At 36.8% G+C, this 24,789-nt stretch overlaps 1 protein-coding gene across 5 annotated transcripts in view; it reads right to left on the bottom strand.

Annotated features, from left to right (window-relative positions):
- pard3bb (par-3 family cell polarity regulator beta b) overlaps window positions 1-24,789 on the bottom strand; it is a 254,794-nt gene that overhangs the window by 160,622 nt on the left and 69,383 nt on the right. For 4 of the 5 annotated variants that reach the window (XM_043249476.1, XM_043249475.1, XM_043249478.1 and 1 more), the window contains exons 6-7: window positions 15,384-15,460; window positions 4,166-4,255 (exon numbers count right to left, since the gene is read on the bottom strand). In XM_043249476.1, coding sequence (XP_043105411.1) covers window positions 4,166-4,255; window positions 15,384-15,460 — 167 coding nt within the window. The remainder of the gene's footprint in view (window positions 1-4,165; window positions 4,256-15,383; window positions 15,461-24,789) is intronic. The other variant, XM_043249477.1, reaches the window with a different exon arrangement.

Below are 24,789 nucleotides of genomic sequence, written 5' to 3'. Positions count from 1 at the left end.
CCTCCCGAGTACAATGAAAAACCCACAAAACACAGTTGCTTGGCAAAACACAAGACAGAAGCGCTATGGCTGGCAGTGATAAAGACTATCGGGCTGGAGAAACTCATAAAGCAGGAGCATGAGTATTAATCCCTCAGTCTTCACCCGCAGGCGCTGCACACAAGCTCATTCACCCTGAATAACACATTCATACATTTACAGTGGACCGCAGCGGTGTCTGCAGTGCTGTAGAGCCTCGGACAAGTTATGGAAGATACCTTAGCAGAAATTCAGACGGACGTTTGGGAAGACACACAAGACTGAAATGGTTTCCTCGGAGAGGTGATATTTGACTGCAGGGATAAAGGTTGAGTTTTCGGTAAGTGTATGAAAGAGACAAAGTATATTCGCCTTCAGCTGCTGACAGCCGGCTCTCAGCAGGAGCCACAATAACCTGTTTATGATTCTACACATCACTAAAAACACTCACATGTCCACAGCTACAGAACAGCTCGACTTCAACCACGTTACTATGTGGCCTTATTTTATATTCACACATACGTAACCATTCAAAGATTGTGGACGGTAAGATTTTCAAAATGCTCACCAAGGAAACAGCAAAAGATACAGCCTTTTCGTCCGAGTGTAAGCTCCCACTGCAACTTATTATTCAGCATTCTCAACTAGTCACCTAGTGAATTCAGGAAGCCCTAATATAAACTAATAAAGTCTCCTATTCTCACCTTCAGACAAAATAAAATGATCGATAACAAAAACAAGTGTGCGTAAAAACTCAAGAGGTCAGATTAGCGGTTTGGAATTTGTATGAAGAGAACGGCGCTGGTTCTGGAGTGAATTAGCCTCGTGTTGGTATAAGACGTGAGAGTGTGACCTGCTAATGCTCAGGAAGGATCTCTTCACCCCTCCATTAGACGTGCTAAAGGCTTCCCGTCCACATGAAGTCACTCTGCATTAGCTAACAGGCCTGTTTACGTTATCGCTGGCCTCGCCATTGGAGAATATTACTGCAGGCTTAAGATGGGGTGACCTTTGACATGCAGAGAGAGAGGGGCACGGCATGTCTAAAGGAAACAGATGGAGGTTACGGCCCGTGGGAGACGCGAGCGAGGGGGATGATGGAGAGATACAGGAGAGAGCCGGAGAAAAAGACTCAATCCTACAGGGAGGAATCTGTCTTTATTAAGACTCCTGTGCTGTCTCAGTCCCTCGTGACTCTCTCTGATGACTCAGTTTCAGTCAAAAAGAGAAAGAATTACTTAGTGCGCGTCAGACAGTAAGAGCGCTCAACCGTAAAAACATCTGGTCATTAACTGAGCCATTCCACAGAAGTTCATGCCAGGTGAAAGTCAGCCGAAGTTACTCAGAAATTGCACTTTGAAGATTGCGTGACCTCCAATAGCCAGTCTTCTGCTGACCGAATCAAAGACATCCGAATCAGGGGAGTTTTAATTTGTTCATGCACAAAAAATCCAAACGCTGAAACGAGCACCAAAGCTAAGCTAAGGGATATAATGACAAACATTTGCTGGCTAACGCTGCAGTACATCATTATTTTCAAATCAGCCAAGCGGGGAGTAGAAGAAAAGTATATACAACTTCATAAATGACGGATTCTGTGGAAAAAAAATGTCCACTTTGTAAATATATATAAAAATAAAATGATTTATTTAGTCGCTTGGCTCTCTACTCTAAAAAATCCAGATGCACTACAAATGTTAAAAAAGGAGGTTAATAAATGGTTAGTACATCGAATATATCTATAATTTTGTCAGCAAAAAATAGATACAACAAAATTATTTAATTTACAATTTTGAAACACTAGAATTAAGAAAGTGAAAAATAAATTCAGTTCATCAGTTTGGGGTGAGTGAGATTTAACTTATTTTTAAAATAATAAATAATTGCATTCAGCAAGGATGTATTAAATTGACCAAAATCCCAGTAAATACATTCATCATGTTGCAAATATATTTCAATGTCAAATAAATATTGTTCCTTTGGACTTTCTTTTCATCAAAAAATCCTGACAAAAATAAATCAGGGTTTTTCCAAAAATATCAACCATTTTCAACATTTAAAATGATTAATGCTCAAATCAGTATATTAAAATGATTTCTGAAGGAGCATGTCACACTGAAGACTGGAGTTATGCTGAAACTATAACACCACATCACAAAATAACTTCTATTAAAATATGTAAAATAAAAAAATATTTTGTAATGCATTCAAAAAGAAAACAATTACTTCAAATTGTAATAACATGTTTTTGTACTGTGTTTGTGATGAAATAAACGGCGCCTTGAGCATGACTTTGCCAATTCCAAACCTTCGAAAATTTGTTTACTAGAGCACGTAACTACAAATAAATAAATAATACTAATACAGTTACTGATAAACAGCAACACATCAATAACTACAATGGAATGAACAATGGAGAAAGTGTAAGATATGCAACTGAATAAATCTAACTTATTATTACCACAAACTCCCTCTTTGCAGCTGAGGTACTTAACTTTTAACCCCTCCCGTCTACTCGGTGCGTTTCCCTGAGCCAGCAGCACTCGATGCTGACCCCACAGCCATCAAACAGAGCTATGGGTTTATATACTGCTGACCCGCAGCAGTCTGACCACCACAGGACGCCCAGCTCTATCCCACAGGAACACACATTCTTCACTTGTTCTACCTGTTCCTCACCACTGAAGCATGCCAAGAAATAAAAGTCCTGTGCACAACCATAAGCACATCAACATATGACTTTCATCTATTCAGTGTTCAGCAACTCAGCACTGATGAATAACTAAGAACTATGCAGGTATACAGAGCTTAGGCAAGCAAAAAAAAAACATATCTTACATACAAAGTACGTACTTGGATTCGTCCTGCATCAGTCATCGGTGCATGTTGTTATAAAAAAAAAAAAAAAAAACACACTTTTTTCCAATCTTTAGAGCAAATGTAGATGTTTGTTTACTTGCTAAATCTTCTGCTCCGGTCTGAGAAATTTTGAAGAATCAATTAAAAATTAAATATGAAAGGCTAGAACTAAAAACGCTTCAATTAAAATAAATGAAAACAATTTCACAAACAATATAATTAGACTGAAACATATTTGTACAAATAAAAACTAATAAACTAATCATTTTAATTAATTAATTAATTAATTAAGGCATACATAAACTAATGAAAATAACCACAAATAAACTATATAGAGAGAGTTTATTCGCAAAAACAGATAACTTTGTTTTGTAAAATATTTAAGAATCTGTTTTTTATTATGTTATGTTTTTATAGTGTTTTTTAACCTAGTCAAAATAACCCAACTGCAGTTTTGTTGAGATTAACTGGAAGGCGCAATGAACACATAAATGAATAATATAAATATAAATATTAGTTTGTTTATTTAAACATCCTTCCAAAAACTGTTCAAACTGGGAAATTAAAATTAAAAGATAATCATGAATTACTGTGATTAATAAAAAATACAATTCATAATGCATTCTCCATTTAAAAAAAAAAAAAAAAAAAAAACTGTAGAAAAGTTTCTAAATCCTAAATTGAGGTGAAAAATATAGAAGGTCTGCACCTTTTAAATAAATACATATAAGCATAAATTTGTTAGAAATAATAGTGTAGACATGAACCAAGATTATCAAACTGCAAACCTGCAATTTAATCAGCAGCTAGTAGTATTAGGCCAGGGACATTATAATTAAAGAGAGAATTTGATTGAGCAAAAAAAAACTAGTGCAGGATAAGTCATTAATATTTAAAATTCTTAAAGTTCTCATTAAATTCTTATTAAAGTTATTTTGTCTGCCTTAAGTAGTATACTAGCATACAGATAGCCCAGAAGCTAAAAAGACATGAACTAAAAGCTACAAACACCCACTTCTGATTCACAACTTCAAAAGCAGGAGAGCAGCACAAAACATTCCCATAATCCCCCACACCAAAAAAAAAACACGCAGACACAAACAAAGCTCTGGATGTGTGCGGCGGAGCTTTAGATTTCTCAGCCGCACGTCACCATGCTTTAGGTAAGACATGCATCATGGGAAAGTGTGCGTTTGCGTGTGAGGGGAGAGAGAGAGAGAGAGAGAGAGAGAGAGAGAGAGAGAGAGAGAGAGAGAGAGAGAGAGAGAGAGAGAAATGCAGCACTAACCTTCCGCTCAGAGAGGAACAGTACGGCACCACGTGTATTCCTAGAGGCCCTTGTTCTCCTGAAATCTCCACCGTCTTTGTGAGGCTGCTGCTGCACACACACAAGAACAAAACCCATCAGTCACGATATTAAGAAGTCAGGCTGCACAACATAAACCCGTGTAAACTCACTGTCTCCTGGCCCTCAGATCTCCCACACGAGCGGGTGCAGAGTCGCCGTACATGTCTGTGTTAGTCAGCTCTCTAGCACATGATCCTGTTTTCCTACATTCCCTGCTGAAATAGTTTCCATGATGTCTGCTTTTCTGACTAATTTTCAAATGCTCCTTTTTTTTTCCTCCTGTTTTTCCCTATTTCAGCAGTTAATGTTCTTGGCATGTGGTGCGATGATATAGCGGGAGTGTAAGTGGATAACTGTGGACAGAACGGTCCGCTGCACTGCAGCGGCGATCATCCGCCTTTAATCCACAACTAATAGCTCTTCATGGCGGAATATTTGCAGAGTCATACATGAGTGAGTAAAGCGAGCCACTGCAGGAGCTGAAGAGAGAGAAAGACAGGCAGAGGCCGACCGACAATGGATTTGAAATTAAGCAAACATGACACACCGAACTGTTAGAAAGCATTTTACGAAACGGGTCATTCTGGAAGCCGATTGGTCAGTGCGGTATTTCACGTTCGGCTGGTTAGTTCCCATTAGCCCCTGCTGGTAAATGGTGCAACTACACCATCTGTTCACAAAAAGTATCATTCTCCATTGAGCTAATATAACAAATAACAAATAAATCTTGTTTAGAATATTGAAGGATTTAAAAAAAAAAAAAAAAAAAAGTCTGTAAATTAATAGTCTATTATAGTATAATAATAAAAAAAAATCACATTTAATTTAAAAAAATTGGGGTCGATGGTGATAGACTAAAAACATTAACATTGTAAAATATTATTACAACTTAAATAAAACATAGTTTATTAAATATTAAATATTTGAATTCGGTGTATTTTAGGGGGGGTTCCCTCACGAATGTAACCTCGTTGCATAAAAGTAATAATCAAAAAACAACCAAAGAAATAATAATTTAAATAGTAGTGTAAATCTTACATTTAAAAAAATAAATAAATTCAAAACTCATCATTTAAAAATCCATATAGGGAACGTATTAGACAGACGCATTGCTATAATTTAGACCAAAACAAACCAACTAAAATCTGGACTAAGATGAATATGTTACAGAGCACTTTAGTTTATGTGCGAGCCACTAGTTTATACTCGAATGTCATCTAGAAACGAAAGTGTAACTAAAACTGTATCTACTTAGCTTTTTTGCTGTTAATTTTCTTGATCGGAAACTAGTAGAACTTAAAGAATGAGTGAGAGCCAGTATGCATTACAACCAGTAAGAACAATGGTTTATGAAGTTTGATGCACTCGAAATAGTGTGCACACTACATACTAAGCCCTGAAGAGCCTCATCTCTGAGCTAGTCATGAGACGAAGCCCATTGTTGATGATCAGCCCTGAAATAACTTCAAATACAACAAATTCTCAAATTCAAGGCTAAACTCTCAGAGGGGATTAATTTCACTTTGAAAAGTCAAAAAAACTGGAACACTAAGATTGGAAAATATCAAATGAGAAGTGCTGGTGCCGCAGTGCTATTCTTTCAACGAACTACATGTAATTATGACTGTGGGACATACCATGAGGAACAAATACAACATACCCAAGCCAACACGAGGAAAATCATTTCAATATATTTCAAATATTATTTCAATTTAAAATAACTGTTTTCTCTCTGATTTTATAGTGTATGAAGGCAAAGCTGAATTTTCAGCATCATTACACCAGCCTTTAGTGTCACATGATCTTTCAGAAATCCTGACTTGGTGCTCAAGAAACATTTAAGACAATTAAACATTTGCATACTGATGAAGAGACCATGAAGCAAATGTTTTCATAATGAATAGAACTACTGTGAGAAAGGGGCTTTTTGAGTTTAACCATTCATTTAAACATTCATATCAATTTTATTGTAACAGTCGTTGTTCGGTTGAAACAATCGGTCCTATTTTTGGAAAAAAAAAAAAGAAATAATAATTCAATATATATAAATAGCCAGATACATATTGAATAAATATAATTTTTTATTCGTAGCATACTAAGATCTTCTGAATTAACCACTTAATATAATGCAATGCCAGTGCTCGTGTTATCTAAAGACTTTGAAGGACACACTATCTCTTTGGCCTCTGCAATGATTTCCAGAGAGGTGTGAGTAAACACGAGGTGGTCAAATAAAACACTGCAATTTAAAGAATGTGTGGAGAGTTTCTCTTTTTTTGAGGCCTTAAGCTCCTACACTCCCAAACAGGCATCTAGTCCAATAATTTACCCGTGTGTGAGGTCTTAATGACTCCAGCAGGCTGACCACACACACACAAGCAAACATAAATACACCCTTCTCCAAGCTCCTGTTTGACTTTAATTCTCTCATTTTTCCTGAGGTATGTAGTGCAGATTGTGTCTGACTGTGTGTGAGAGTCTATTTGGAGAAAGAGCTGAGACTGTTGAGATGCTAATGCAGGAGAGAGCTGTCTGCCCAGAGCTCAGAGGACTCAACACTGATAAGCTACCCTAGCACAGATAACTCTGAGAGCGAGAAAGAGAGAGAGAGAGAGAGAGAGAGAGAGACAGAGAGAGAGGGATGGGGTTTAAACACAATCACCATGAGATGGAAACCGCAAACAACAACAACAAAGACGAGGGAAAAAACTGTGGTAAGCATGAGTAAATCCTGTGAAGTGCAGTTTCATCAACTCACCAGAACTTTCGTTAATCAAGGCTGGCTCAAATAAGAAATTTCAAAGAGACTCGGCTCCTTAAGGAGGGGCCAGGGAGCCCCGAAATAATTAGTCAAGCTTAAATGAGGGAGGAAGGGGAAAAAGAAGAAGAAAAAAAAAAAAAAAAACCTTCCCAGCAACCTTCCATCTTGCACTTCCTATTTCACTCTCCATTTCAAAATGTTGTGTCCTAAATTACGCACTATACACTATGCACTTTATGCTATTTATTGTATGAGTTTTCAAAGGTTAGAGGTTTCAAAGGCTCAAGCCCTGCTGCTTAGTCATCCACTGCACCCACATCAGCTGTCCTCATAGGAAACATTCTCATTGAAGAATAAGAATAATAATGTCTAATAAGCAGGCTATAAAAATGTATATATAAACATACACACAGTCATAGCATGCAAGTTTAATCATTGTTTATTCTACATAAAATATCTGTGACCATTTAACAGTTTGGAGTCTGAAACATCTATTTATTTAAAATTAGTTTTAAGTGTTAAGATAGATAGACGGATAGACAGATAAACAGATAGATGGATAGATAGACAGATAGAGATAGATAGAGACAGAGAGAGAGGGAGAGAGAGAGAGAGCAAGAGAGCGAGGGGTGTGTTGCACAATTAATCACATTATTTTGCACAAAATTCAATAATTAATTCAAACGTAGTGTAACTTATACTCAAACAACACTACACTGAGCTGTACTTCACTGACATGCTAGGCAGTATCGCGTTTATAATTGAAGGCAATTCATCTGCGATGCTGCTTAGCTTGTCAGTGAACAAGCTTCACACAGTGCATCCTGGGACTGTCTTCTCTACAAATTTCACACAATATGGCCCAAATAACGTATCTTACGAGGCGGCATAATCAAGTTGCCCAGCCTTACAATAATGCCTGTTGGGACAGCCTTACTGGGTTTTGGAACAGAGCTCAGAACCCTTGTTTCTTTCGTTCATTACCTCGCTCCTACTTTTCCTCTTTGGTTAAACACCCAGCATCAATAGGCAAACAAATGAATGGTGAAGAAAGCCTGTCACATCGTCTAAAGATGGGGACAGTGGATGAAAGCATGGCTGTGAAACAGGAAAGGGGCACTTGAGCAGGTGTGCTCTTTATTTACCTGCTCTCTCTTCCATACAGACAGAAGGTACAAAAAAGGGAAATAAAAGGCAGATAGGAATAAAAGAGAGCAAATTACCAAAGCTCTCTAGTCTTTTCAACTCTCCATCTTCAAAGTGCTGAGCTTCAGCAGCTTTGCACAAATAAGAGCTGTGGTTCAGATTAACAGTCTCTCTTGTGCTTGTGTACGGGCCGAGTATGAGCTCCTAGAGAAACACGCGATACTTCTCTGAATGAAGGAATATTTGAATACAGTTGCCGTTTCTTTATGCGTCGACTATTGTGTCGCGGATCCGGAGATGTCTGATGTAGGTTGGAGAGGATTGAGTAATGGAAAATGTATGTGAAGAGGTGTGAACAAGGCTGTGTGTTTACCTGCAAGTGTTTAACCCAGAGTAAAGCTCCCCTACAGGGTTGAAATAATCCTCCTATTCAGAAGGACTTTAATTCGGCCTCACAATCAGGGATCCAGTCACTCAACGGGGATGCAGAAAGCGCCGCATGTACAATCACGCTCTCAGTCTCCAGCGTCTAATACGCCAGACTCACAGCATTAAAGGATGACTAATGTTAAAACCGTTTACCATCCGAATAAATAGAGATGTTGGTAAAACTTACTTAAACAGCACTTTGCAAACACAAAAGTACTGTAATTGGCAAGTTGCTTTAGAGAAACACTTCATCTTAACTACTACTCAAACAGAAATGAATTAAATTATTTTTAGCTAAAGCATGTACTGAATATATTCCACATATCTGATTACCACAGTATTTTTGACTGACGATAACACACTCACAATGGAGAGCCATGGAACAAATGTTTTCAATGCATTATGCGAGTAGCGTCTGAATCCTCTTTTTAAGGTGGGATTATTTTACAAAGGTGGAGGAATGTATAGTTGGGGGAGTTTTCGGTTTTACAAGTCAGTACAGAGCAGTACTTGCATGACATTCCTTCCTCCAGGATGAGCCTAGGATGTCAAAGATGCTGCCAAATGTCAATTTAAGTGATAGTTTACAAAAAAATGAAAATTATTCTTATCTTTAAACAATGTCAGTGAATAGGGACATCTCAGGGTCTAAAGAAAGTCAAAATGAGCACCATAAATGTGGTCCATCTGATTGTCTTTTACTGCTTTTCCAGTCATAATATAGATTTGAAGATTTTCACAAAAACTTTAAAAATGTGCAAGTTTTGACATCAATGACAGCTATTAAGTGGCATCGTTGTCAAACTTGACACAAAACAGTATTTCCCATTTTGGAACCTTTGTAGTGTGGCACTTCTTAACTATTTAACTTTCTGACAAATCGGTGGCTAACAAATCTATATATTTTCCCGCAAACAACAGCTTTCACCTGACTAACATATATGTTAAGGTGTGGACCATCACACACAAAAACAGTGCGTTTCTATACAAATCACATCATGTGAATTCGTATGAAAAAAAAAAAAAACATCATAAAACAGTTGCTTTCGTATAGGATCGGCCGCATAAACCTCTAATACAACTTCCACAAACCTCTCTGAATACTCTACAAACCTGAAGGCCAGCAAACTTTCAAATTCCCCAAACTGAGATAATCTAAGGTTCACGTTCTGAAGTTTAAGACTCCAGATTGAGCCGGAGGATGTATCTAAGCTGCTCACTGCAATGCTGTCAGTCAGACGCTTAAGCTCAGAATGGGGTTCTCAGCGCACCTCCCATCACCGCCATCATCATACCACCGTATCGATCAGACGCGGCTCTGACACCGTCACAATGCAGCTCTAATCCACTACGATACTGACCGCTGAGCCCCAGATTACCAGCAACACCTCTTTTCATTACTTCAATTACCTTTCACTTCAGAACAGCTCTCGCTTAATTGATTCAAGAGAGATTGCATGCTTTCTATTAGAAAATCTTAAGCACCCAGGTATAATCTTGTGGCAGAAACTAATACAAGGCAAATCTTTGATACTGCTGTTTATCTCAGTCGAAATTAAAGCCCCAGAGGTGCTGTGTCTGAAATGTTATCCCGCAGACTGAATCGAGATCAGTTAAGAAGAACCGCGGAGTTAGACGGAGGAATCGGGCTCAACGCTGATGGGGTTAGAGTTTAAGATTTTCTCAGTGTCTCTCTGATAAAGCGGATGGTTATCAGTGGGTGTGTGTGTGATTGGCAGAGAGGGTGATGAGAGGATGATGATAAACGGGTGTCAGTGAGAAAGAGGCCCGAGGGGTTGACAGCAGGGAGTCAACGGCACAATGGCACAGCAGATAAGAGCGCACAGATGAGTCTGCGGCCCCTCACAACGACTGCAATGAGAAAGACAGACAGAGGAAGGAAGAGAAGGGAAAACAGACGGAGAGAGGGGCGAAAGGAACAAAGGTGGAGAAGTGAAGTGCTTCTGGAGAAGGGTCGCAGCGGCAGACGCCGATGACACAATAAGATGATGATGAAGTGATGGAAGATGGAAACACAACAGACAGAGGTGCAAAAGAGGCCAAATGAGACACATATACAAAGGAAATATAAAACCGTCTGAGAGAAACGAAGTGACAAAGGAGGAAAAAAGATAAAGACTGAGTTGGAGGGTTCAGACATACTGATAATAACAAGACAGTGTTTCAGAAAATTGGAGCTAACAATATTTTTGCAAAGATTTTACAAATGATAGTGTAAGAAAAAAAAAAATGTTTTTTTACTGAGCGTTCTGCTTCAGTGGATCTATTCAAAACTGTGATTACAGTATTTGAATCATTCAAGAAAGTGACAGTTGAGACATTTATAATTGTTCAAATTTCAAAGAAATCCTGTTCTTTTGAACTTTCTCAATCAGATAAACCTGAACAAAAATGTATCATGATTTCCGCGTTATTCCGCATTGATAACAATAAAAATGGTTTCTTGAGCAGAAAATTTGCATATTAGAATGATTTATTAAAAATAACGTGACACTGAAGACTACATAACGAGTACATATTACTGATGTACTAACTGTAATACAATTTTACAATATTATTGTTTTATATTTTTGATTTAATAAATGCAGCCTTGGTGAGAATAACACACAAAAAAAAAGTACAGACCCCAAAAATTTTAATAGTAGCATACATGTATTAGCCCATATAAATCAAATCAAATAGATGTCAAGCAATCTTGTGTTCAGCAGGTGAATAAGAGTGTGAGAAAGATGTTTATAATTTAATGATTTGTTTTATCACTCTAGAATCTACTTGTTAAATGATGGTTTATCTAATTGAAAAGTCACAAACACAAAGAGAAAATATCTATTCTTATTTGTGTTTATTTTTAATAAGATATATTACTTTTAACAAATCACAAAGAACTACAACTGCACAATCTGGTTGAAAACGGTGTTCAACGCCACAGAAAAATGGTTTTCTTTTGGTTATACAGTTTAACACCACAGCATAAACAGCAAGTCTGTGCATAGCTTAGACACACAGCTAATAATACACAAAGTATAAGTTAGCTTAGCCGGTCTGATTTCTACCCGTAGTCCAAGTGTATGTCAGAGTCCCTATTAAATCACATGATTCATAAGGAAGCGTCTGTGCTCAGAAACTACACTTCTTCATCTCTTCCTGTTTTCTAGTTGACAATACAAGCCAATTCACAAAGGGCATCCATCACGAAACACAAGCAGTAAATTCCATAGTAAATCATTCGTAAAACAATTCTCACGTAAACTGTCGCACAGAATTCAAAGCTAGAATTTATGTAAGAACAGGTCCATCAATGATTTACATAGAAATTCTTTATTTTTCAGTTTCATGAACAAGGAGTAACAGTTTTATCATTTTCTCACAACAAACACAACAATGCATCCCTGTAGACTGCACTCACAGAGAGAATATTCACTCAGTAACTTTTTAAATCAGTGGGAAATAATATATACATCAATATTATAAAACTTTTTAAGTAATAAATAAAGGATTTTATTATTTATTTACCATCATTATAGATTATTATAAAGACTTTATGGTACTCTAATAGTGTTTTTCACCCCTTTCTTTCTCGATCTGGGTCACTTGAAACTCTTTTTCATACGAGTTCAGCAGATTTTTCATAAATTCTCATTTTGTGTTTCACATAAGAAAGAAACTCAAATGGGTTTCAAACGACATGAGGGTGAGTGAACTATTCCTTTAAGGTGGCCAACCATAAAGCCACTGAACACTTTCTTGGAATTACACATTCCTACAACCTATAAATGTTATTAGCAAAGTGCTGTCCGTACTTATGACTTTCAATTTCTATATTCAAAGTGCAAGTGATAATTCATTTTTTCCCTCTCAATTTCAAGGATCATTTGCTGAGAGCAGAGAGCATACAGCATTCCTCACGGTGATGGCACAGCCGGTTGCTATGGTGAGAGGCTGGTGGAGAAGTCACGCTGTGAGGATGTGACCCTATCAACCCTCCTTACTGTCCGTCTGTGCTCTGAATGTGTTTAGGCGAATATATAAAACCTTAAAGATCTGCGGATTTGCATAGGAATAATTCACCCCAAAAATTGCTGAAAATCTACTCACCTTCAGGCTCTTCGAGATGCAGATGAGTTTTTGTCAAATTTGGAGAAATCACTTATTCATCAATGGATCATCTGCAGTGAATGGGTGTCGACAAAATCCAAGTCCAAGCAGATGACAAAAAACACAATAATCTACAAATATAATCCACACTACCCAAGTCCATCTATTAAAGTCTTGTGAAGCTGTTCTTTTCACCTGAATCGGCAGAGAAATATGCGCCGATCAACCACCATTTGCAAGCTTTCTGTACAAATGCACTGGTGGATGTAAGAGGACAACAGGGGATGAACTTTTTCCCCTGGAGAAAACATTATGATGGTTATTTGGCTGGTATTTTGGTCAGTTAGGGATGGGCGATATATTGCGATAATATCGCACTCGGGATGAGGCAAAAGCTGCAATAAGTCCTTGCGTATCTTTCAGTGAAGCATGGTACTGTGATCAGTAGTAAATCTTCCTGCAAAGGCCAGAGGACGCTCTCACATTGAAACTCCAGATACACCGCGAAGAAGAATCCCTTTATCTTGCATCAGAGAAAAATTTGATTTGATTTATACTGGGAATCCCCCTGGAAAGGGACTGGGCTACATTTGGGCTAGTTTTGCTGTGAAACCCTGGCAACCTTGCCTTTTGCTGCAGCTGAATAAACAGCTTTCAAAAAAACAGAATTGAACTGCTTTTACTGATTTAACGTGACCACTAAACACACAACTATGACAATATATGGCATATCTGAGTCCTTCTTATAATTTTCTTGAGTAAGTATTTAATAATACAATGCCTTTATCAACAGTTAAAATGCTATGAACTATGTTGCATGCCTTATTCTGTGTAAAAAGCCACATCATCTGTTTCTTTCAAACCCTCAACTGGAGCATTAAACGTGGTATTTTCAGGAACAGTGTTTACTACACAAAGCCATAGTTCACTGAGAAGCTTTGCAAACAGCTTTGATTATCACAGCGTGATTTTATACTATGGATGTAAAATATTGAGGATATCGTCTGCAATATTTTTGTGTCACGTTTTTTTTTTTTTTTTGTGAATTTGTGTCCCGTTTTACTGACAATTTGAGCACAACTATCAGATGCAATATGTCGCCATTTGTTTCTTACAAACATGCAGCTTTTCAATTCACAAGCCATTAATTGATAGACTGGAGACTTGAGGATTACATTTTAAGCAGTTTGGACTCTCACTCTAAAGGCACCCATTTACTGCAGAGGATCCATTGGTAAGCAAGCGATGTAGCGCTAAATCTCTCTAAAACTGTTTTGACTCATCTACATCTTGAATGGCCTGAAGGTGAGCAAATTTCCAGCAAATTTAAATTTCGGAGTAAACTATTCCTTTAACGATCTAAATAAATCATATTCAAACACCAATATGTTTAGGACCTATTATAACACAGAATGAAGCATTTCCAAAATCACCAGAAGGCATAAATTAACATACGACGTCAAAGAAAATTAAAGCACGGGTGAGATGATAAACAAAATGAAAACATTTTTTTTTAGTAAAAACTTGTGATGATTGCGATGACTGATTGTAATGTGGAAAATAATTTTTGACCAAGACCGGGCAGAATGTCCACTAAGGGAACATGAGTGAAATCAAATGGAAAGACAAAACATTTTGTTTAGTGAATTGATAAGTTTACCGTGAAGAAAGCATGATTCAGTGGCATTCACACCACTGCGGTCCTGTCTGATGTGTGTGTGTGGAAACAAAGAAGTGCATCAGAAGTGTCGATCAGAGGTATTGAAGGCCGGGAGTGAGCCCAGACTCTAATATTCAGAGGCGCTCTGGGATTCAGAGGAGGTTGGCGAGAGAGTCTCTAATCCCAGACTGGCTCATTAGTCATCTCTCTCCTTGATTAATGCATGTGTTTGTTTGTGTTGTGTGAGCCCTTCCCCTCTGCTTTCTGAAGCTGCTTAATGAATAATCATTTTATATGCAAGTGCCACAAAGCCTTGATCTTCTCAATGAGAAGCAGGAAAATTGGGATGTTAGCTAATGATATGATATGAGGAAAAAAATAAAAAAATAAAAATAAATAAATAAATCACATATTAAACAACAAAAACAACAGCATATACAGTATAGTGAGGTCTAAAATTGCTATTATGTAAAAAGAAGAAATATTTAAAATTCTGTAAAAAATATATAAATAAAATAAAACCTTAATCTAATTCAACTTAAATTTAAATGTTCTGCTGACAATCAAATTTGTAAAACAATTTAATTATATTATTAAACCACAAAACTATGTAAAAACAACAGAAGCATTTTGACTCATAGCTGGACTTTACATACAAAAGATTGTTTTTAATGCTTCTCTCGTGCTTATATTTGTCTGCATTTGTTGAAAAACAGTAATATTGTGAAACATCATTAAAATGTAAACATTTGTCCAAGCCTCATATGATCCTTTATAAATCAGTCTTAAAGAAACATCACTATCGATGTTGAAAATGATTCTACTGCTTAATGTTTATGTGGAAACTGCAATACTTCACAAAAAGTATTTGAAGTAGAAGTCGATTTTATAATAGTATAACATGTATTTACTGTCAGTTTAATTTTAATGCAGAATATTATAATTATTTATTTTTTATGCATTTTTTTTTTTTTTTTTTTTTAAATCTCCTCCAACTTTTAAACAGTAGTTTTAATGTGGCACACACAAACACACACTCTTCTTACCTGACACTGAAAGGGCCAGATTTGCTGTTGCTGGTCACCTCCGCTGCAAAGTCTGTGTCAGTCTGTATGTGTATTCCCTACAAAAACAAGACAGATGCACAGAAACAGTGAGAAACTGAAGAAAAAAAGAGGGGTGGAATAAACATAGGGCAAAAAATGTTTACAATTCTGTAAAAGCTGCACAATTAATTCCTTTAAATGCATAAAGAACAGCAATAATAATACTAGCAATCAGTATAGCTATTGAAATGTTCACTTTGCACACCATCTTAAAAAATACAGTGCCTATGGCGGGACTTGCGACTAGACAACCAAATATTTTAGTTTGATGCAAATGATCACAAACCACCATTTAAATGGCACAGATGGGATGCAAGAATGCATGCTTTATGTACACCTCTAAAAAATCACTTAAAAAGAACATAAAGAAAGAAAATACATTTAATGGTAAAATAAACAGGCAATAAATGCAAATGCTAGCTAATGACGAGTAAAACGAGTCTCCTTTATGTCTCTCTTCAAAAAAGAGTAACATAATAGGACGTTATTTTACTTGCCAACCAGTTGCAAAGGCTCAAGGGAGGAATTTCCTCTGACAGAAATGGCTGCTGATTTGAGCATTAAAAGACCATTACAGCGGATGTGCCAGAACTGATGAATTTCTCTCAAGAAAAACACCAAATTTATCTCATGTCAGGATTTGAGAATGATCATTAGTCATGTAGCTGCTTTTACTAGTGCACGAGTGTGTGTGTGTGTGTCATTACACTTGACGGTAATTACAAATATGTACCACATATGTGTGTAAATGTGGTTTGTAACAGGATAATGACTTGCACAAGGCATATCAACGTGTGTGTGTGTCCGATGAAATGCAATAATTAATTGTATATGGCATGTCAGGCTTCACTTGGGTAGCTATGTTTGTACCGAAGACATCATTTAGCGGATGTTGTTCCAAGCTTAGCTGTTTTTTTGTGCAAACCGACACGGTCATTAATGAGAAGAATGTAACAAACTGTCTGCAAACGCTGCTTTAATCAACCTAAAAGTGTCTAGTGACCACAGTAGTAATGTATAGTATGTAGTTTTGGGCTGAGGAGCTGGGGGTGACGTCCGTGGGGAAAGGCCGGTCACTCAAACGTATCGAGCAGCAGAAATGCATCATGCTGCCCTTCAGCTCTGACAGAACGTGTGGCAGGGGTCAGCATGAGCAGAAAGCCCTAATGTACTTGCTTGAAACCTCTGACCCCATTAGCACCTGTCAATCAAACCCCTGCCTCTCAAAGCGATCCTTTAGAAAGCCAAAAGTGTGATTTAAGGAAGGAGGTCAGGAGCTTTGAGAAGAAAGGATCAGGATGTTTAATATACCACATGGCTGGTTCAATAATGCTCCATTTTCTTGCACATAGCCAGGAACCTCAATAGGTATGAGGCATAAACCTAAAAAGAGTATTTTGTTCCAAAGTGTTTTGTCATGATATTTTATCGTGGCTCGACATGTGCATCATATACAGTAACATAACAGTTTTTAAAGACAACTAGACAAGCTACTGTAAAGCAATAGAAACATTTCTCAGACTTCTGCCTATTTCCTGCTTTTTTAAAATCTAGTTATTATGATATTGAGAAAGTTGGTGATACCCACCCCTAGCCTAAAAACAAATAGCTGTGCAAAATGTTTGCATGTTAATGAATTATGCAAGTAAATAAGTATACACTGTTTAAAAAAATTCAAAAACAAACCAAAAATTAGCCAAGAACTCTGGTGCCCATTGAACTCCTAATTAGAAACCAAACCAGTAAATAACTACAATTTGAACATACTTACGTTCAAAACACAAAGCAGCTCAAATTCCTACCTCATTCATAAGTATTCATATGCAATGAAATGAGTCAAATCATAACAGAGATCATTTACATACAGATTTAAGCCTATTTTATCCTAAGAGTCAACAAGAGGGAGCACAATGGTCACAATGATTTTCAACAGCAATACAAGTACACAAGGCAAAAGATTTTAAAGATTTCTGACAGCTAAAAAAAAAAATCTAGATATTTATGTACCAAATCTGCAGACAGCTTAGCATTTACAATAAAGAAGTCTGGATATAGGCTTGAATGTCTCGTTCCCTTGACAATGTGGACTTTGTAGCTAACGCTATCTTTGAAAACAGGTTAGGGAACTAATTAAACATTTGCATGGTAAAAGCATCTTCAAGTGTCGACCCAGAAAAGACTACAAGCGTTAACTCTTCATCCTATCACCCTCCTGAAAGCTGACATTACCAGCATGTGCAGTTATGTCAGAACGCCTACCTTCATAGACAAGGCACCGCAAACAATTAACCGAACGGTGACAGCTGATGGCTTGTTCCCTTGTTAACACACACACAAAACATCTTTTTAATGGGCACGTACAAGCCACATAAACGCCCCCCAAAAATAAATAAATAAATAAATAAAACAAGAGTGTGCCTGTGATTCATTCTCCTCTCATTTTTAATGATTAGTTTGTGCCGTTTGAGTCACGGTTTGATGCTGTTGCTAATTAAAGAACAAAAGCATTAATCTAGCGGCTGACTGATGATCTGATGAGCATGTCACCGGTTTTATTTGCTCGTATTGCCTGATCTCCTCGCGCTGACCCTCATCTAATGAATGACACGGATGGAGCTGGCAGTAATGGAACAGTGCCGAACAAAGAGAAGTCGACAGCCTTGACAGAGCCAAGAGGGGAAGCAAACACACTGGAGGGTATGATGGGATACGCACCACATGCTGAGAGGGTTATGACAGTTTGCTTGTCTATATATACAGGCGTTTGTTTTAGCGTTTTAACCAAGCCAAACACCACATACACCTGTTTTCTAAACGGAGCCATCTGCTCCCATAATGCAATCAAGCTGATGATGGTTATCAGACCATGAGCAGAACAGTTTCAAATGTGTGCCATTACAATAATTACATTCTGCATTTAATATATATATAAATGACAAACCAGTTATTTGTAGAGTTCCATCTAAATATTACAGTATATGAATGTGGTAAATATTAAAGCCTGGTTTAACAGACAGGGCTGATTAAATCAGTAAGTGCAAGTTTCTTTTAGTTAAAACGGCTCAAACATTGTTCAGCAAAGGTTCAGAAAACTGCCTAAAAGTCTATGCATGGTCAAAGTGGTTTAATTTAAGTCATCTTATTCATATATAAACACTGATCACTGAGCATAATAAAAACGGTAAACAGCTCAAAATATGTTTACGACCCTTTGACCAGCTTGATTATATTTACTACTTGATTTGTATGATGCATTAAAGTTTTGTTAAAATGGACATTTAATGTGTAGAAAGAAATTTCTAAGGAAAACATTTTTTCTTGAAGAAAACTTGTATGGGCTTTTGATCAAAAACAGGTAGAGTTACAGATAAGATATCTTTTTTGATAAACCAACCTTTTAAGTTCCATCGAAGTAACACAGTATTTTGCAGCCACTTTACTGACGCATAACAGTTTTGCTCTTTTCCTCACATTAAGCTATTATTTGATTTCAAATACTTGGAAATATGGTGTATAAGCTGCATTTACCACTTTTTGAGTACATTAACATTTCATGTTATGTGCCCTGTAAGCTTAACAGAATAAAACAAATACGGGGAATCAATGCAACAACTGACAAAATGATTAAGAGTAATGTTGAGTAAACAATCGCAGCAAATCTCTTTAAAGAATGCAGAGAATTTAAACCTTATCCAGTTAAAGAAAGAAGAGTCAAAGATCAAAGTTTACAAGATTTGTCTGGTCACATGTCTATTCCCACAGCAGAAGACGGTAAGAACCTCTGTCAACAACACACAACCAATTCCTCACAGGAAGCGTGGTGTTATTTACCATCAAACACACACACACACACACACACACCCACAGGAAGAGAGGCATCATAGCTCCAACAAGTGATACATTTAAAGTATCACTTCTCGGTGACTATTAAACCCACAGGGTTCAAGATACGAAAAAATACTCCCAGAGCAATTAGCAGTCTCTGAGTTCCTCCCAAAGGACGACTGTTCTAATGATGACAGAGACAGACAAATAAACATGCATGTGACAGATCATAAGACCAGAAAACTTACAGGTGATGTGAAAACGCAGACTTGGTTTTGAAAATCGCTGATAATGAGGGATGCACAAAAACAAAAAACGCTGACAGTATTTGTTGGAAGTGATTAGCAATCTCTCCATTTTTTTTAAGATACTGGTTAGTTTGAATGGACAAAAAAAAAAAAAAAAAAAAACTGTGGGATTCAAGCTGGGTAATGTACTGGATATTTAGTGGTGATTAAACTTCCATTAGTTAAAGATGACCACCTAAATGCTTGAATTAAATGGCAATAATTATCCGAAAGAATTGTTGCGACCAAACTAATTACATCTCAAAATCACTTAAAATAATGGCCTGTGAAAGCTCAAATAGAGTCTGCGGGAAATTCTGGAACACTGACACCCACCAATTTGGCTTTTAAGATCCTTTCAAATGGGTTAGTTCAGCACTTCTTTTGTCTTTGGAGAGGGAAGAGTATTTTTCTGAAAAGTTTAAAATATCTGCCAGTGCTCCTCAGTGGGAGGCGAGGGCAAACCCAAGGGCCGTTTCTCTCCCTTTTTCAACCACTTACTTCTGCCGAAAAGGGCAAGTGACAATCTGAACAATTACAAAGGCCTATTACCTCAATCAGGTATAGAGTAGTGTGGACCCTCTCTTTCTCTGTCCATCTCCCTCCCTCTCTGGTGGTTTTCAGTGTAGAAGGGTGCGACTCTGAGTGCATTAGTGAGCTCTAACCCTGTCATTTCTCAGGCACACTCACTTATTACGGACACGCCGCATGTTCCTGCAGCCAGGAGGAGGAACACGCAGAGCAGACAGGTTCAGTAGAGAAGAAGAAAAAGAGAGGTGGAGATGGGTGAAAGACCATGAAGAAGAATGGCAGGTCAAAAAGAAACAAAGAAGCTGTTCTAAAACCTATTCAAGAGTGCTTTAGAATTGTGTGCAATTCAGAAAATAACTGAAAATACCTTAGAAATTACAATTAAATTCCAAAATATTAACTTAAATTGCACTAAAAATAAATAAAAATTAAAATAATAAATAATATAATAAAATGTATATATATATATATATATATATATATATATATATATATATACTGTATATATATATATATACTATATATATATATATATATATATATATATATATATATATATATATATATATATATAGATATAGATATATATATATATATATTATTACACACATATACACACATTTCAGCTCCAATTTATTGTGATTAATCATTTAACAGCACTGATACATATTTATAGAATTGCTTTTCATGGCAAGGATTTCTTCTCAAACTTCCATTAAAATAGCAGCAGTCAAATTTATTCATAGGTTTTGCCTAATGAGACCGAATACAATAGCCATGCAATACAGTTTCATTTAGTTCATTTAGCCATTGACAGAGATCTGCCTCAGAAGCTTATTGCTGAATTACATTAATGCACATCTATATCAACTGAATAGAAAAACGATCTAACATGACAATACCTATAAAAGCATTTTATTGAGATTAAAGAGATTAGGATGGACAATAGCTGATTTAAACAGTCATACATTAAATCTACATTATCAGCTATTGCATAAAGAGTGGACAGATACTCAGAGAAACAGACTGGATTTACTGAACAGTTATGCCATGCTATTCCAGTACACTTTATTTTAAATGAAGTTTTTCCTATCTAAATTAACATTGTACCTTATTCACTTAACAACTCAGTGCTACCCTGCCAATGAAACCCAAACATTAAACTATTGCTAACATAGTACTTAGTACATAAACTACTGCTAACAAGTTGTGAACGCAACAGAATATTGAGCTCTGCGATTTCTGAAGAGCAAAAAAAGTACGAGCTACTAAAAGCAGAAAGTAATAGCAGGGGGAAAAGAACACATTAAATTCAGTAGCTACTGCATGTTTTACAAGCGGGCAATGGGCAAAAACAGCGGGTGAAAAATCCCAGAAACTACTCTTGCCACATTTTCTAGGTTTCTTTGCCTGGCTTTTCTTTGTTCAGGTTCGCTCTCTTTCTGTCACACACAAACACATATCTCCTCCAGCTGTACATAAGCCTTCATCAATGAAAAGTGCCAGTTTAATTACACCCAATGGGCTGAAAGAGAGAGAGGGAGAGGGAGAGAGGGAGAAAGCGAGACAGAGAAATTGATGTTAATTGGGGGTTTGTGAATGAGAGGCTGTTGGATTAAAAGCAGAGCCGTTTTAATTTGAGATCATGTATCCCTTTTGAGTGTCATTTTAAAGAAGCCTGCGAAAGCGCAGAGAGTGTGCGAGAGTTCACACTACAGACAGGAGTCTAAGACAGCGTGAGTCTGCGCTAATCAGGAACAAGTCAATCTGTGACGTCACAAGGTGTCTCACAATCACATGGAAACGTACTCATCTTTATGCAGATGGATGCTGGGACGCAAAAACACACACTCAAGCACAGAACCGCTGGTGCAGAAATGAGCGGTGTGATGGGTTTTTACGCTATGAGAGCAGTAATGTGTCAACAAAAATAACAAACTGTAGAAGTAAAGATTGTTCGGTCACAACTTGACAGTTTAATATAGAATTATAGTGCTTTTTTTTTTTATTTTATATCAAACGTGGGTAATCATTTAAGCCAGATTTCCCTCATTCATTTGCAATGAATATTGCATCAAGCTTCATATAAAAAGAAAAAAAATCTCATCGGTCAACAATTTAACTTCACTGGACCGAAATATGCATTACTGCCAGATATTCTAGTAGGCTATAAAAATATTTTTTTATTAAACTATGTGCTACTCCAATTTCAAATTCATAACATGTATTAATGTCATACGTTCAACCTCTACACTGATTTATGTGTATTTTATCCACATTTATGTCTTAAGCATTACACAGTCTGTCTTTCTGTGTAAGCTGGGGTCAGGATGTCACCTGTGGCCTTTAACTACCATTGCAGTGACATCACACATTAAATTTCACGGCTGAGAGTAAAGTGAAACTAATACTGCCGTATTTCTTCATGTAAGTTTAACACAGTGAAAACAGAGCTGAGATGTGAGGAGTTTGACTATGCAGTGCCCTTGGTGTTTTGCAATTAAAAAGCTTTGTCCTCTGAGCTTTACTTCTCCGCCTGCCAAAAAAACACAACAAAACACTAAATGTACAACTAGTTTTGCAGTCTTCGCTGTCAATTAATAAGCACATGCTATTTTTGCAAAACTGCCATATGCACGTATCAATGCTAAAGACTGGAAAACACTATTTAGAAGACATAAGCGTGCAAAACTTGCTGGTCCACAGACGCAATCGCACCGAGCGAATCATATGAGCGAGTCGGCATATGTTAAACACTTATAAAACTACACAGCCTCAGAATGATAGGCTCGATATGTCACGTCCCGTTTCAGCTGAAATGACTTCACCACATTGAAAAACTCTGCGTGTTTCAAGGCACTTTAGGGGATCTTTAAAGTTGTTCCGATCACAACAAACTTATGCAGAAATGTTCACTTTGTTGCTAAGAGAATTGAAAATTCAATGTTCAATTGAAAAACAAATGTGTACTAAAATCGTCCTGAAAAAAAAAATCAAACATGTCGGATATCCACTAACTGGATAGAATCAAAGTCTGAAGCTAAAAAAAATCTGAATCTGAATCTGAAGACTGGCTCTGACTTTCCTCAACTAGCGTCAAATTTGTTCCTATGTGCAAATTGAGGGAAAAATCGGGAAAAACAGCAAATTGCATTCCAGGCTTAAACTAAGGGTTCGGGCCAGTAAGTATGCTTTAACAAAACACCAAATCAAAACAAACTTTCAATTTTATAAGCAGTTATCTAAGCTTTAGTTTCTCCCCCTTCCATGTATCAAAAAAACGAAATAAAACAAAGCAAAAAAAAAAAAAAAAATTTTTTTTTTTTTTTTTTAAGAATTGGGTAGTAGTCACATCTTTACGTCTCCCACAAAAAACAAAAAACGAAATACAAAAACAAAATGAAACATTAAAAGTTGTCGTTGCGGAAGTTTTTTTTTTTTGTACTTAAAGTGTAGTCTTTGTTGCTGGACTTCTGAACACTAACAAGTGAACACACTGCTCCCGGATGAGAGGGGTGTGCTACCAGCTGACCCTCTTGGAAACACTGTGGGACTGCAGGGTGAGGTCCCTGGGTTCACACTCGGACCACCAACATAACAACCAGCAAAGAAAAAAACAAATCCACATAACTAATTGGTTCTTATGGGACTTTCAGGGGGCATAAAAATAGACTAGGACACACAGGACAAATACATCCCTGAGGAATCTCTCTCTCTCTCGTGACTAATACCTGTAGAAATGTATCCGCAAGTGACCGTTTCCACGGTTACAAATATTATCTGCTACCTCCATCCTCTAGAGTTCTGATTTCAAATTGAAAAGAATGATTTTTAAAGTGGATTTAGATAACAATGTGCGAAATGAATCCAGATGGTTTGTTTCTCACAAGTGAGGGAAGGTGCACAGCACTATTCTGGACTAAATACTCTTCAATACAGCCTCGAGGACAAGATCACGCTGCACACAAAAACCCTAAGAGGTTGTGAACAGTGGCAAATCTTTGAGAGATGTTCAATGTTTTGTGTGTCACATAAAAAGAACAAGCAAACAAGGCAAGATTATCTTTATATTGGATTCAAGTGGCATTTTTTCTGCAAGATTAGATTACACTTTCAAGTTATTAAACTGGTTTAAATGTGCTCTAACCACAGGAAACAAACCACAATTTGAAACATGAAACATGAGCTCTCAGAAGTGCAAAGCAATTGTTCAGCTTCCCAGACAATTTACATAAGAATGCATTTACCACACAAAAATGTGTGTTGTGTTGAATAAGACCCAATACACAGTACTGATGATCAACTAGTCACCTGTCGTTGTTTTCTCCTATGCCCACCAATGCTGTATTTACTTAAAAACATAATAATATTTAATATCTCTACAGTTAAATTTTTTTTTTAATGATGTTACCCAACTGTTTTCTATTTAGATATTTTAAAAATGTAATTTATTGATGGCAAATCTGAATTTTTAGGAGCCATTAATCCAGTCTTTGTCAAATGATAGTTTTGTGACTTTTGTAACATAAAAAAATATATATTTTATATAATTTTTTTGGGTCCCCCTTTTTATATTATTAGGTGGCCTTAACTACTATGTATTTACATTCAAATTAATAATTTAGCACAATGCACTCGTGTACAGACATGTTTTTAATAATACCTATACGAAATTTCATCTGTACTTCATTTCTGTAATCACA

The sequence above is a fragment of the Puntigrus tetrazona genome, chromosome 9 (assembly GCF_018831695.1).
Source record: "Puntigrus tetrazona isolate hp1 chromosome 9, ASM1883169v1, whole genome shotgun sequence".
In the NCBI taxonomy this organism is placed as follows: Eukaryota; Metazoa; Chordata; class Actinopteri; order Cypriniformes; family Cyprinidae; genus Puntigrus; species Puntigrus tetrazona.
Note: the sequence above shows the minus strand (reverse complement) of the source record. Positions and strands in the feature narration are given on the sequence as shown.